Source organism: Rhodamnia argentea, chromosome 5, assembly GCF_020921035.1.
Source record: "Rhodamnia argentea isolate NSW1041297 chromosome 5, ASM2092103v1, whole genome shotgun sequence".
Lineage (NCBI taxonomy): Eukaryota > Viridiplantae > Streptophyta > Magnoliopsida > Myrtales > Myrtaceae > Rhodamnia > Rhodamnia argentea.
Window position 1 is genome coordinate 30792820 of NC_063154.1, and position 16576 is coordinate 30809395.

Here is a 16576-nt window from a genome sequence, read left to right on the forward strand (position 1 = left end):
AGTGCTTATTTAACAACAATACACAAAAAAATAAGCATCAATCAGGTTAGCATATTATGCATTTTGGGTTTAATAACACAGTTTCATACTTAAATTCAACGGAATACATTTCGAAATATTAAAAAATAACTTTATTTATGCAATTACTTTAATGCCAAAAAATCCCCGTCAATTTTGCTTTGTGAAACACTATTAATATCTATATGCTTGCAAAATGTAAATTTAAAATATCTCGCAACCTATCACAAACTAGATTTACGTGGATTTCATTCAATTAGTTGGATTTCTACTCAAATAGGAGAAACGGAAGATTTTGCTTTATCTAATTAGATGGAAGGTGTGAACGGACAAGGCAATTAGAAAGAAAATGAACTGAAAATAACAAATTGAATAAGCATCATAATATGCGTTACATGTAATTAGCAAAGGGAGGAAAAATTAATTAATAATTAATACTCTTTTAATAGAAAGTTACCTGTTGTCCATTGAAGAAAGCAATTTGAGTGCCAACTTGGTCGTCTGATGTACTACTCGAGGGAGACGACCCAGCGGTGATAAAATTCTTGGCATTTGGCAAGGCACGCAATTCCAATACACGCAACTTAGGCAACTCAAATTTGCCACGATCATCATCAGCCTCTACAATCCCCCTCATTAACTTGCAATTGACGGCTTGGAGCTCTTCTAGCTGTGGAAGTTCTCTCATCACTGAACGAGGAAATAGAACTTCCATCTTGTTGCAATCTTCAACTCGTACTACTTTTAATGTGCTGAAGGACTTGGAGTACAAGGTACGGCTGCAGCATATCTTCTCCAAATTGATGAGATTCTTGAGAAGCAATGACTCCAACGTCTTAAAATCTGTATGGGATGGCGATTGGAGGATGTAACGGACGGAGGGACTGTTCATGACCTGTAGATACTTTAATTTTGGAAAACCTACTTGGGATAACGCGCAAATACTTTGGTCATTTCCGTGCATTCCTACCAAAAACAGCCTGTCAGCTTTGCCCAAGATACTTCGTATGTATCCTTTCTGAAGAACATCGCTTGTTGGACCCAATACGAGCACCAATGTGCTTGATCGTTTGTAACTTAACCCCCATTGGAGCTCCAACGTCCTTAATAGTTCGTAACTTGACAAGAAAGGCCTCAAGTGACCTATTTTAATTTCGTACTTGGTCAAGTTCTTAACATTTAGGTCCCCTGGGAGCACACTCGGATTGGGAATGGACACATGGAGAGTGTGGAGATTCTTCATGTCATTCAACTCACTTAGACTCGCATTAGTTGGTGGAGTTTGCTCCACGGCATTCCATTGATCAAAGCTATTCTCCATGTACAACTCCTCCAATTTGATCAAGCTTCCAAGCACACCCGGTTCAATTTTTCGAAGTTGTGAACAACCATTTAAGTCTAACAATCTGAGCTCTACCAGTTGCCCAATTTCCTTCGGCAATTGCTGAATATTGGAGTTTTGAAGGCTGAGAATTTGGAGGCCTTTTAGCTCACCAAGACTTGCCACATTATCTATCGAACAACCGTCAAGACAGAGAGCATGTAACTTCTTCAAGAATTGAAACGGCGAAGGCAGACAATTGAGACGTATCCCAGTGAGATTTAAGACCTCAAGTTTTCTCATAAAGTTGAAATATGAATTTGGGATTTCAAGAGATCTATAGTTTGCGAACACCAAAAAGATGCGCAATTCCGGACAAACTAATTCTTCGGGAAGCTTTTTCATGTCAACATAGGGAAAGCATATCGCCCTGCAACTTTGGAGCTTGTCCTGGGACAACTTTGCAAGAGACTCGTTTTTCAGCACAAGAAGAGGGCGATCTTTTGAAATGATCAAGGCAACAAACTCACGGACCAAGTCATGTATCTTGAAACCATCACCTTCTTCGCTGTGTAACAATAGGGAGGAGTCTTGAAGATCTTCGATCAGTAAGCTCAACATATTTCTAGCATCTTCCATGCTACTTTCTTCTTCAAATAACCCCAAACCAAAGCCATATCTCAACAAATTTTCAAGAGAGGGCTTAGAGACACCATAAACAGCAATGAGTTGTAACAATGACTTCGCCTCCTCTGATTTTATACGATCATAACTAATTTGCAGAGTCTTGTTTATCAACTCACCTGTCTCACCGGTATCTTTGCTCCAGATTTGTGTCAAAGCACACTTACATGCAGGGTAAGTAGTGCCTATAAAAAGCTTTGATATTGCAACAATTAGGAAAGGCAAGCCTGCACAGATGCCGAGTGCTTCCTTCACCAAGGGTTCCAACTCAATTTCAACTTTGCCTCCCACCATCGTCTCAAACAATCTTTCTGCCTCTTCCTCCTCCACCACACCAAGGCGGAAGGCACTGTCACAGCGCATTTCCCTTCGCAAAACACGTTCATATCTTGACGTCAACAACAACTTGCATCCTATGGCTTTGTTGTTATGTCCGCAAGGAATGCCGACTAATTTCAAGTCCAGCTTCTCCCAGAGGTTGTCCAGTATTATGAGCACCTTCTTTTTCTCCCTCTCATCCTTTTCCAACCTCTCGCGCAGAAGGGTCGCTCGCAAGCTGACATTGTCTTGCTTCTCTAAGTCAGTAAGGCGCAACCAGTGCGCAATCTCTCCTTGAATCCTCTTGATGTCTGGATTTTCCGACACGTCGGCCCTAGCGACCCAATCGAACGAATTTTGTGCCCTTATTCTCTTCTCAGCATCCTCCAAAAGGGTGGACTTGCCGACCCCGCCCATCCCGTGAACCCCGAACACGCTCATGCTGTTACCAGCAAGAGCGTCCATGATGTTCCGTATCATCGAAGCTCTGGATTCGAAGACGCCAGGGTCCCCAAGCTTAACGGACATCGAGGCAGATAAAACGGAGGCCGTCGCATCATTGCCTTCTCTCCTGGCAGGACCGCTGAAGGAGATCTCCTTGTTACTGTTTTCTAGAATGAGATTCTTAATGTCATCGGTCATGCGCTTGGCCTTCCTGCTGAGCTGATCGAGACAATTGGGGTCGGGAAGAGTCCCACGGCAGCATGTCTTGCTCGCCTCCTCGAATTCGCCCAACAGGCCTCGCGCCTCCCTCAAGGCCGCCTCAGCACTTGCCAGAAACTTTTTGACCCATTCGTGGGTATTCCGAAGATTGTTTGTAGCCTCTTTCGCGGCATTGTGGACCCTAGCAGCCTCGTACTCCAGATTCTTGACTTCCTTGCGAAGTTCGTCGGCGTATCGAGCAGCGACGTTATCCGGAGCAGGATCGCCGAAGGAGATCTCCTTGTCTTTGTTTTCTAGAATGAGCTTCTGAATGTCATCAGTCTTGCTCTTGGCCTTCCTGCTGAATTGATAGCGACAATTGGGGTCGGGAATAGTCCCGCGGCAGCAAGTCTTGCTCGCCCCTTCGAATATGTCCAACAGGTCTCTCGCCTCCGTCGAGGCCTCCTCAGCACTTGCCAGAAAATTTGGGACCCATTCGTGGATATTCTGAAGATTGGCTCTGGCCACTCCCTCGGCACTGCGGACCCTCTGAGCTTCGTACTCCAGATTCCGGACCTCCTGCTGAAGATTGTTGGCGTAGCTCTGGGAGGACATGACGTATCCGAATCCACGCTTGATGGGAGCAAACCCCATCTTCAAGACATCCCATACAATAGCAATGGCAGCATCGATCGACATTTTTCTTTGATTTTTTTTTTGTTCGAGAAACAAAGAGCGCGAAAATAGAGAGCGATGAAAAGGAGTTCGCAGATAATGAAGAAGAAGAAGAAGAAGAAGCAACCGAGGCGGAAGAAGAATGGTTGTGCGGACGAGAAGAGCGAAACAGAGCAAGAGCGGTGGGAGAAGGCCAAGAGATTGGAATGTAGATGAGGATGAAGGAAGGGGAGGAAGAACGAAATAGAGAATTGAGTGCAAATGAGGAGAAGAGCGAAACAGAGCAAGAACGGTAGGAGATGAAGAAGGCCAGGAGATTTCAGTTCAAATGAGGATGAAGGAAAGGGAGCAAGAACGAAACAGCGAATTGAATGCAAATGAGGAGAAGAGTGAAACAGAGCGAGAAGGACGGGAGACGAAGGAGGCCGAGAGATTTTGAGCGCAGTTGAGGACGAAGGAAGGGGACAAAGACAAATCTATTTAAGCGAAAAAAGAAAGGCCTCTAATCTAACCTTAGTTAAGGTCTCAATTAAACATCAGTTAATTACTTAGGTTGCTGCTTGCTAGAAGACCGCTCAAAAAACAAATAAGAAAAGATGTTATTTTCAATAATGCGTACTTTTTTTTTACCAAAAAAAACAATAATGTGTGCTTTTTTTGTCATTGTCGTAGCAACAAAAGTCAATCAACTGAATCGAATAATAATTAACCAAAATAAAAGCCAAAAAATCGGATGTTTAAGACATATTAATTTAGAATAGAAGCACACTTGGGGCAGTCGTAATAGTCAAATCAATGAAGGTAGGTGTGGCTAAACTCGAATTCTCGGCGATTAAAGTTCAATAGAAGATCGTGTTAAAGAAGGTCGAATAGCTTAAACAGTAACATCAATGGACAATTTCGTAATTTTCTTCTTAGAAAGAAAGAGCGAGTTTGGTACCAATAATGCATATAGTTGACTCAATGATCCAAACTCAGATGGGCGTCGAACGAACTCATCTTCTTTGGTAGAGACAGATGGGAACGTGATAGTACATGAAACGAAGACTATGTCGGCATTGACCCACAAAGTTGAAGTAGTTTGCAGACCATGCACATCATGCACGAATCTATAGGGCAACATGTGTAGCATGATTCGACAAAACAAAAAGTATAACACGATATACTTAAGTGATTGTTTAATTGCCATAACTTTTTAAAAGTATTTTATCTAAAATGTCATACCACGTTTAAATTTTCAGCAGTTGGAGTGAACATTTAAAAAAAATTATTATACTTAGGTTACGAGTATTTTCGTCCAAAACCCTTTTTGTGTCGTGGTCTCTCATTCCTATTGAAGTTTCCCCCTTTTCTGCCAAATATGCTTGGGTCTATTTGGAGTTTTAAACTTTTAACATTTACTTTTTAAATATTGCAGTCATCCCAAACTGGTTTTAAAATTTTCCAAAAACATGCAATTAATGACAAGAAATGATATTCGCGTTTTCATCATTTACGAACCCAATTTTATTTTCAGTTTTAATTTTTTTCGAAGGACAGGGAGCATGGAAAAATCAGCAACCTTTTCCTGAAAAGCTTTGGTTTAATAATAAAGGGCTGAGTTTTAATACTAGGAAAAAAGAGGAGATGGGTATGGATGGAGCTACACTGATTTGGGAAGTTGAATGGTAAGCAGACAGCCCCAACGTAGACACTGGCCAAGAAGTAAAAATACAAAGAGATCACTGCACAAGTCGGTCGCCTCCATCCAGGGATAGAAATGGATGATTTTTTTTGCAATTTTGTTGTTCCTTGATCAGTCACCGTCACTGATGTTCAAGTCTCCAGGTCATTTCTATGGAAAACCATCCAAATATTCGAAAGACTGCTTTAACAAAGCTAGTTGTGTGGGAGAGTGAGAGGGAGATGAAGAGAAAGAGAGAGAGAGTAATCCACGGCAGTTGAGGGAGCCTTGACATGGTATAATCGTTCTGTTCATTTATTTTTTTATTCTTAAAATGAAAATTTATTTGATAATATAATTTTATTTTTTATTTTTAATTCAAAAGTAGGTTTGGAATAAAAATAACGAGTAAATTTTTTTTACTTTTTTATTTTTATAATAATAATAATAATAAAAATAAAAACTCTTCTCACCATCATCGGTACCGTCCGCAAGGCGCCATGCATCGGTTTCTGGCTGCCATCCATCGGTCTCCAGTCATTAGCGGCCAATCATCGTAGTAATTTTATGCTCTTATTTAATGAATTTCTGTCGTCTTTTTTTATTTTTAGAAACTCATCCAAAAAAAAATTATTTTAAGAAGAGAACGGCTATCATTCGGGGGAACATAAGAAGTCCCCCTTCTAGAAATGTGTGGCTTTTATGCATTTTACTGTTGCTTGACTTGACTTGACCAGACAACATCACTAGTGTCTAGAGGGTGCCATTTGGGCCCATGGGCCCGGAACCGGCCCGTTGACCGGGCCCACGGTTCCAACCCGGAACCGTGGGAACCGGCCCGGAACCCGTTGTTCCGAGCCGGTTCGGAACCGTTAAATTAAATAAATAAATAAATAAGGGGGCCCGGGGTAGAGAGCCGTTGGGCTCTCGCCCGGCCCCCTACCCCCCTCCCCTTTGGGGCGTTGCCAACGTGCAACGGCCAATTTGGCCGTTGCTTCTCAAAAAAAATAAATAATTAAAAATAATTAAAAATAATTCTTGCCTATAAATACATATGCTCCCCCTTTCATTTTTGTCACAAATTCTCTGAACAATCTCTCGAATTCTCTCTGAAATCCTCTCAAATCGCTCAAATTCTCCCAATTCTCTCAATCCCGACTCAATTCTCTCAATCGGATTTCCGATCAATTCTCTCAAAAATGGCAAGTGGAAGCAGAAATGCCGACAAGGGCAAGATGACTATGGGAGATTCCGAGTATCCCATTCCTGAATATGATCCTCGTGAGTATGCAAGTTGCGAAGACGACGACGATAATATCAACTATGTCCCGATTCCGAACGTCGAGCACATCCCAACACAAGAAAGTCGTCATCCTCCCACCGGTGTCGAAGAAACGTCAACGGCAAATGAGCCGGAACGGAATGGCCGAGATAATACATCGGACTTGTGGCTACACTTCGACAAGGTACGTGATGAAGTCGAAGGTAAGTATAATATAAAATGTAAATATTGTTCGCAAACATATAAATTTACGAAAGGAGACGGCTACGGAACATTCCGTCGGCATTTGACGAAAAAACATCCAACGCAAGCGGGGATCGACAATACGCAACAACAAATTTCCGGGTACGCCACTTCTAATCCTCATCCTATATTTCGTTTCACTGAAGCACTTTATAAACAAACATTAGGTGAATATGTTGCCCTTAATCATGCTCCGTTTAATACTGGTGAAAATTTTAATATGAAATATTTGATAAATACTGCGTTGGTTCCGCAAGAGCCAACTATTCCAAAAAATACTCTTAAACGCAAAGTTTTTCAACTTTATAAAAAAGGAAAAAAATCTTTAGCAAAATTTTTTGCGGAATTCAATGGACGTGTGCATATAGGTAGCGATATTTGGAGTGATCCTTGGCAAATTCATTCTTATATGGGTGTCACGTGTCATTGGATAGGTGACGATTGGATGATTCAAAAAAGACTTATTGCATTCCGAGTTTTTGATGAAAGACATTCGGCTCATAATATTTATAGAATAATTAGGCAAGTTTTAGAAGAATATAATTTAGTAAATAAAGTATTTTCAATTGGTTTTGATAATGCCGCCGCAAATACCGCTTCTATTCCCGAATTAGAAAATATTTGCAAACCCACTTTTGGCGGACAATTTTTTCACATTAGATATGTTTGTCATGTTTTAAATTTATGTGTACAAGATGGGTTACGAACTCTTGACACTTCTCTCGCCCCAATAAAAAGTGCAATTAAATTTTTATGGAGTCGTCCCCATTGTATGAAATCATGGGGAAAATTTTGTAAACAAAATGGGAGAAGGGCAAGAAGATTTCCAAAAGATATTCCGACTCGTTGGAATTCTACGTACGAGTTGCTTCGGCAAACTTTTGAATATAAAGATTTATTATGTATGTTTATTTCACAAAATATTCTCGAAATTACTTTACTTCCTCAACATTGGGACGTTTGCAAGAAAATTTTAGATATTTTGAAAATTTTTAATGATGCTACTAAGACTTTATCTGGTATTTATTATCCTACAACGTATTTATTTTTAATAGAGTGTGTTAATATTGGTAGTGTTTTTAGTGAATATGAAAATGATACCGAGTTAGGTCGAACTATTTTAGTAATGCGAGAAAAATAGTTGCATTATTATTTGCAAATTCCTCTTGTCTATTTAGTTGGTATTGTTTTTTATCCACGTATTAAATTAGACGGTTTACAAGATTATTTGAATGTGTATTATCATGATTGTTTACATTTGCAAGATTCAATAGATATTTCAAATATATTATGAGATGTTAAAGAATCTATAGTAGCATTATATGAAGAATTTTGTAGTAGATATGGTTTAAGTGATTCCGGATCTTTACAATCTACCGCCTCACGTAGCGAAGGTGGTAGTTCATTTAGTAGAGGGTATAATATGCTTAAGAGTAGGCAAAAAAAAAAAAAAGGGGCAACAGGTAGTATTTCTGAATTAGAAAAATATTTAACCACTCAATTTGAGTTTCGTGATGCGTAACATAGTACAGATTTCGAAATCCTGAAGTGGTGGAAGAGTCACCAAATCGATTATCCAGTTCTCGCCCTCATCGCTCGTCAAATATTAGCAACCCCTTCTTCAACGGTTGCAGTTGAACAAGCATTTAGTGCTGGAGGATTAATTTTGGACTCTCGCCGTTCAAGATCAAGCCTGGATTCTGTGGTAACTCAAGCTTGTGTCAACGATTGGACGATGGCGAAATATCGACATCAAGAGTTAGATCGTGAACACGAATTTTTTAGCGATGATGTTGGAGATACCACCGCCACGGGTACCACAACGGGTAGCGACGATTGACGATGAGGTAAGTTGGGGTTCTCAAAGGTAAAAGAACTACATGGGCTTTGATTCTTCTATCCCCAAGAAGATATGTAGGCGCTTAATGATAATTCATTAAGTTCAAGCCCATTCCTTCTTCTTTTTTTTCCCCATATGTTATTACAATGTACAATTTAATTGTATTTTATAATTTATAATTTATTATGTTTATTTTATTATTTATTATTTTAAAAATTATTATTAAAAAAGGAATCGGAATGAACCGGAACCGGCAGTTCCACCGAACCGACCACCGCTACTAGTGTCCATCTCCACGTCTTATCCCCCGCTACTGGACAAGCATCTAAGCGCACGTAGGGTTGCTGCAATTAGGGTAATTGTGACCGAGAGATTAAATGAGAATAGTTGGGGGTGCAGTGATGGCACTCGATGCGATAGGAGGACGACTTCATTAAAGAGCCGGGAAATCTCGGTGATTTGCCAATGTAAAGATTATATAGTGAACATTAATTTTTGAGAATTTTCTCCTTATTGGTACATTAGATTTGGGCTAACTTAAACCCTTGCGTCTCACTAAAATTAACCATTAATTAAAAATAAAGGGATGAAGGAAAGGGATGATCATCACCTGTTTAAGTAGCAAAACAAAACGATTCAACTTCAACCATCATCGCCCTCAGAATAAATTAAAAATATGAATGGGACAAGGACTAGTCATGTCCCACGTGGCATGGAGTTGCCACGTTTGTACTGTTTCACAAAGACTAGAGGAACGCGTGACATGTAAGGACCCTTGGAACTTCCATACTACTTGAGAAAATACATGAAAAGATATCTTCATTCTTTATCATAATATAAACATTTTCATCAATATTTTCATATAATAATTATAGACTAAAAATAAAGACCAAAATAGAAGTATATCAATTCCTTTGGTATGCCCTACGAAGTTCGCTAATGTAACCTTAGTTAAGGTCGGAACTAAACACTAGTCAAAACTTAGATGAAACCACCATAGCAGATTGCTCCATGTCGTCCTGGCCAAACATAAAAAGTTACAAAATACCGGTATCAATAGCCTCAATCAAGATAAGAATGATGAATATGCGAACGATCAAGTAATTGAAATGGATGACCCATGTTACCATCATAATATGTACATGTCTCCACCCTATTTTCCATGCTAATGTGACAAACATTGGTGATGCATCATTTCCTCCACCGCAAATGGACAAACATCGGTTAGGTAGTAGTCCTAAACCCGCTCTTTGTGTGGGTCAATAAAATCATATTGAAACTATAGAAGTAGCATTATAATTAAGCTTATTGAACATAAAAAAAAATCAATTTTCCAAATGGTTCACACGTTGAAATAGCTCTAAAACGTAAAACGGTCGTGACATTAATTGATATATAGAATAGTAATTTTGATACCGTTCTACTTGTTAACATATTAGACTTGGGCTAACTTAGACCTTTATATCTAATTTATGTTGACCATTGGTTGAAAATAAGTCTTGCTCATCTATTGTCTTTCAAATTTTCACAGATTTATTAACGGAAAGCCCCTCAAATCATCCCTTTAAATTGAAAAAAAAAATTCAATTCTCTACAATTTTTTTAGGTTTTTCGGGGCACGCAAGATAGTCTCTACATTTTTTTTTTTTGGGTCAAAAGATAGTCTCTACTTCTTCCTTTTTTTTTTTTTTGGTTCTAAAGTCTCTACTTAAACGGTATGGTTTTGCTGCATTTGGTGATTGATTGGCATATGGTTGACGTGGATGGGAACCCCAGGGGAATGTTCTTAAACAGTGCCAATCACATTTATTTCCATATCTTAATGATAGTGGTGTACGGATACAAACAAATATAATGTAAGTGATATAAATGTAGGCGGATATTAGAATACTCATTTTCATTTTTTTATATATTAGCAAAAAGTAGCAAGAGATAAGGACAAAATTATCCAACGCAACAAGTAGTAAAGTCACTTTGTCTTCTCATGCTTTGGAATGATTCAGTATTTGCAATCTTATTGGATTTGTTTGTCAATTGAGACATCGTCCGATGGCTTACTTAACTTAAGAGAGTTTATTTTGAGTTGGAATTTATTTATTTCCATCCTTATCAAGTCTTTGGTCGGTGGGTTTAAAATATGGACTCGACAAATATGAAAATTTAGTTAAAAATAAAGTGCATGTTTGATTTCCCTGTTTGTAAGCTAACCTTGGTTAAGGCCTTAACTAAACACCAATCAATTTCGTGGGAAGCTGAAAACTTGGTAGGTGATGACTCCAAGTCCGTCACTGGCCAAAAAGAAAAATAAGTAAGACTTTTGTCGGTCACCTCAGTCAAGACAGCAATGTTTTTATAAACAATCGAGTAATAGAATGGATGACCCACAAAAAATACAATTTGACATTGCCGTATGATTCTTTGCATTATATTGTTCCTTTTCTTGACCAGTCACCGTCACCAACGTCTAAGTCTCCATCCTTTCCTCCATTCACAATGGGCAAACATTGATTAGGTACTAATCCTAAACTCATTCCTTGCACCGTATTAAAAATATATAAGCATCATCATAAGTAAGCTATTTGTTATATTAGAATCTCAATTATGATTGTTAGGTTAGAGGTAACTTCAATTGTAAAACTTCAATTGTAACTATGAGATCAGAACTTCTACCTAAGTTAAACATTTTCCGTTCTTTATTAACATTTTAAACTAGTTTGCTTTTTGGAATAATGCTACTCTTTACTTGACAAAACTAATATTTGTTTCCACCTCTCTTTCTTTCTTTTTCTTTTTTTTTCAAATTCTTTGACTCTTTTTAGTCTTTTACTTTTAACATAAATTTGTAATATGGCGTAACAATTTTTTTTTAAAAATTGAGTCCACGTGAACTTCTAAACTTAAAAATTAATTAAATTTAAATAATAAGCTAATAAACTAAAATAATAATAATAAAATAATTAGGGCTTGGGCGAGGCCTTGCACCCCTCTTGCCAACGTTGCCCCACCATCGCAATCTTTTAAGTCAACAAATTGAATCAAGCGATGAGCTTCCATCTTTCTCCAGTTTTGCAACAGCTATCGTTCTTAAAGTAACTACAGAGATGCAGTCAAACAAAAGAGAATAAAACTGCTCAATATGAAATTCTCACCCTATAATAACAAATTAGCTATAAAAAATGAATAAATTTTAATGTCTCAAAACCATTGGCTATAAGCATTTGCATAAAGAAACTTATCTGTAAGGTCGCTAACATACGAACTTATTTACTCGTGCCGACGATCTTCCAAAAAAATTATAGCTAAAGTTCGATAAAAGCATAAAAGTAATTTGATAACAGGGAACATGCTTGTGCTCCAATATTTTAGTCAGCGATTTCCGTTTTTTTTTTTAAATGATTCTTAGGCTAAAATGTTTTTTTAGATAAATTCTTATATAACCAAAATCGTTAAATAAGAAGAGTAGGTGAGATGATTTAAATCAAAATCTCATATCAATGGTGTATTTGGCAATTATTCTGATCCAAAATATCAATTTTAAGAATTGATTTTTTCTGAACGAGTTTTAGAGAATTATAATGCGTTTGACATTTGTACAGAATTTTTATTCTTGGAACAGCAATGCGTTTGGTGACTGCACAAAATTTCTACTCTTGGGAACAATTTCTCTTCCCGGATTTTTTCATTTAAGTCAAGTAATTACGTCTTGTCACTATAAAGTCAACTTATATAGTATCATTAATAAAATGAATATAGATCAAAATTTTTGCCATGAATTGATATGAAACTAGACGTGTCAAATGGGTGGGTCGGGTTAGGTCTGTGCTGCGTCGAATTTGGTCAGAGGAGAGACACATTCATGAAAAGCGAGAAGCCATGCCGTGGGAGACCGACCAACTATGGATAAATCTTACGCAAGGCTAAGAGTAGGAGCATCAATTCACTAGTTCTTATATCTTTTTATAGGTTCAATAAAAATCGAGATAAAAAACTTAAATAAAATTTTCTATTTGTCATTATTTTGAATGTTTGTATTGACCCATTCTTAGACTGTACAAATCTAATGACCTATACCCGACCAGTATTACTTAAACACTTCTATATTTAATCAAACCATGGAATTTTTATTTCTTATAATTTGTTAATAAAAATGATTTTGCTAAAACACTTTCATGCCATACACTCAAAATTTGTTCATACCTTTTTTATATTTTATATTTTTTAAATTATTATTTATTCTTTATAAGATTTAATCATTTTTTATATGTTCTTTGGAAAAGCATTTTTTTTATTTTATCTTTGTTTTTTTTTATTTTCCTTTTTCTCGGGTAGGCGGTGGTAGCTTTCTCACTTTGTTCATCTTGTTTCTCGAAAGTGATTCTCGAATAAAGAATCAACTTTTTTTCTTGCTTATGCTCCAAATCTATTCCCGAAAATAGAATCGGAGAATTTGAGAATCGGAATCATTAGCGTTACCAAACATCATATAATGAAAAATCTTACTAACTAAACTCTATGATTGGTTCAAAGAATATCTGGAGATTCAGCTTGCAGAGGGTATAACTAGCACATATGTTCCTTTTCATATAAACGTATCTTATTGTCTAGGAGTAATTATGCTTAAATACAACCTTAGAAGAACTTTATAATTAATTTGGAAGTTTTCTTTTATAGTCTCGTGACTTTTACCACTCGGTCCAATGAAGCAATTCTAAGGGAAAGATTGGAGATGCATATCAATATCCACGCTACCAAAATGATGACAAACTTAGATAAGAGAGCACCTCATCCCTTGTTATAGACGTATAGCCCATCCGAGTAAAACACCAAAAAACTTCAAATCACAATCTGAGAAAAAAAGAAAAAAGAACCATGGTAATATCCGGCATATGTGCCAAGAAGGACGGCTTTCCATTGAAATCAGGACTCCAAGGTTGTCCTTATTCCAATCCAACACGGATGCAAACAAAACAAGACAAAAGCAGCAAAGAACCCATCTCTTGTTTTCTCACCACAACGTAGAGATTCTCCAATATATATATATATATATATATATATATATATATATATATATATATATATATATTGTTAATTTTCCCTGACAAGACACCTCAGTTATTCAATCATAACATACTGAGAGAGAGAGAGAGAGAGATGAAAAGGAGCAGAAGTTAATGAAGAAGAAGAATAAGCAGCCGGGAAGCTGAAGAGGAAGAAGAACGGAGGAGGAGAAGAGCGAAACAGAGCAAGAGCGATGAGAGAATTGAGTGCAAATGAGGAGGAGCGAAACAGAGCAAGAACGGTGGGAGACAAATGAAGATGAAGGAAGAAGGGGAGCGATGGAGACAAATCATATTTAAGAGAAAAAAGAAAGGCCTGTAATCTAACCTTAGTTTAAGGTCTTAACTATACATCAGTTAATTACTTTGGTTGCTGCTTGGTAGAACACTGCTCCAACTCCAAACTGAACCACAAAAAAAAAAAAAAAAAAATTAAAAGAAGTTATTTTTGATATTGAGTATTTTTTTCATCAGCTCAATATCAACAGAAGTCTATCAACTGAATCGAATAAAGGTTTAACCAAAATAAAAGCCAAAAACTAAGATGTTTAAAACATGTTAATTGAGCATAAAAACACATTTTGGGCTGTTGCCATGGTCAAATCAATGAAGGTAGATGCGGTTGTACTCCAATTCTTGGCAATTAAAATTCAAAGCAAGATCATCGAATAGCTCAAACGGCAACATGTGAAACAGTTATTCCAGACACTTCAACCAAATGTGTGCACCTCAAATGACATGGAATAAGTACATTACAAGTGTCATAATTTTTGTACGACGCTCACTTGAGAGCCATAACTTTTTTTTCGCCCATTTGAGTGCCACATCGGAAGAAAATCGTTCACTTAAATGCCGCTTTCCTGCAAAAAGCATCAATTGAAAGCCACTTCCTGTAAATCGTCCCACGTGGATTTTTTTTATTTTTTTTATAATTTTTTGTGTCACTTGGATTTTTTAAAAAAAAAAATTAATATTTTCTGGATTTTTTTACCTTTTTTTAACCCGTGAACCTTTCTTGGACCCACTCGACATTTTGCCCTTCTCTCTGTAAACTCTCTCCCTAACCGTCGGATCCTCTCAACCCCAATTTTCGTTACACATCCAACGGTCGCTGGCCCTTCATCTTCCTCTCCTCCGACAGCCACACACAGATCCCCATTAAATCAAACCCTAGAACATTCGCCGTCTCTGATCTTCCATCTCTTCGATCATTTTGCTCTTCCACGATCACAAGGCAACGATTTGGACCTGTATAAATCACATATGCGCACATATTCCGCGCGAAGGCATCTGAAGAAATGTGAGGATGGGGGTGGATTGCTACAACATACTGAAGGTGAACGGGAACGCGAGCGACGATGATCTGAAGAAAGCCTACAAGAGACTGGCGATGATATGGCACCTGGACAAGAACCCCGAGGCCGCAACGACCGTCGCGAGGTCCAGGCGAGGGCCCCCCAGCCAGTGGCCGGTGAGGTTGCAAGGACCCTCGCCCAGATCTAGCGAGGGCCTTCGCGCCCTCGCCCGCGGCCGGCGAGGTGGGGACGGCCGTCCCCTGGGGCCGTCGCGGCCTCGCCGGCCCAGGACGAGCCGACCATGGCCCCTGGGCCGCCCGGTGGTGGCCGGCGACGGTCGCCGGTGACCTCGCCGGCCAAGGGGAAACTTGGATTTGTTTTTTTTTTTTAATATTAAATAATTAAAGAACCCAAAAAAAAGAAAATTTGTAAAAAAAAATAAAAAATTATGAAAAATTTCCAGGTGCACCTTAAAATATTCAAAAAAATCGTTTTGTTGGAGCCACATCAGTTTTTCTGACGTCCACGTAAGTAATAATACTTAATTGGTCAATTTTTGAAAGTTATGACACTTAAATGGACTGAAAAAAAATTATGATACTTAAATGAATATAGTATACAAGTTATGGCACTTATACTTATCCTGATTTTTAGCAATTTTGTTGTTCCTTGATTAGTCACCGCCAGTGATTTCCAAGTCTCCAGGTCTTTCCTTCTACTGCTCATGGAAAACCATCTAAATATTCGAAAAGACTACTTTAACTAGGGACGTTGTGGGAGAAGGAGATAATGAGAAAGAGAAAGAGAGGGTAATCGGGGATAGTCGTGGCCCGTGGGAGCCTACACATGGGATAATCATTCTGTTTATATATTTTTATTTTTTATTTTATTTTTAAGAATAGATTTGAAATAGAAATTTATTTGATAATGTGACTTTATTTTTTGAATAAATTTTTAACTTAGAAGTAGATTTTGAATAGAAATAACAAGTAAAAATTATCTACTTTTCTATTTTTGTAACAAAAATAAAATAAAAAATCTTCTTATCATTGATCTCCAATCACCGATCACTGTGATTAAAAATTTGGTGTCGTTATTAAATGCATCTTTCTATTCAGAAACCCGTCAAAAAATAAAAATTATTTGAGGAAGAGAACAGTGATCATCTATGGTAACACGACAACTCCCCCTTCTAGAAAGCTTTTCTGCATTTTACTTCGGTTGCTTTACTTGACCATACACCATCACTAGTGTCCATCTCCGCTTCTTTTCGTCCCTCACTACTGAGACAAGCATATGAGCATACGTAAGATTGCTGTAATTAGGGTAATTGTGACTCCGTGAGAGAGACATTAAATGAGAACATCCTCTTTGAGAATTAAAGAGCCAGGGAATCTTAATGATTTGCCAATGTAAAGATTACATAATGAATGTCAATTTTTTATAGTGTTCTCATTATTGGTACATTAGACTTTGGTTAACTTAGACCCTTACATCTCACTGATATTAATCATTAATTGAGAATGAATCTTGATTTT

The 16576-nt window shown here is 37.7% G+C and overlaps 1 protein-coding gene across 1 annotated transcript in view; it reads right to left on the bottom strand.

Moving 5' to 3' along the window:
- LOC115731019 (probable disease resistance protein At4g27220) overlaps positions 1 to 16576 on the bottom strand; it is a 213595-nt gene that overhangs the window by 4805 nt on the left and 192214 nt on the right. The window contains exons 3-5 of the mRNA XM_048279420.1: positions 11782 to 11792; positions 3251 to 3734; positions 476 to 2935 (exon numbers count right to left, since the gene is read on the bottom strand). Of these exons, the coding sequence (XP_048135377.1) occupies positions 476 to 2935; positions 3251 to 3682 (2892 nt within the window). The 5' untranslated portion in view covers positions 3683 to 3734; positions 11782 to 11792. The remainder of the gene's footprint in view (positions 1 to 475; positions 2936 to 3250; positions 3735 to 11781; positions 11793 to 16576) is intronic.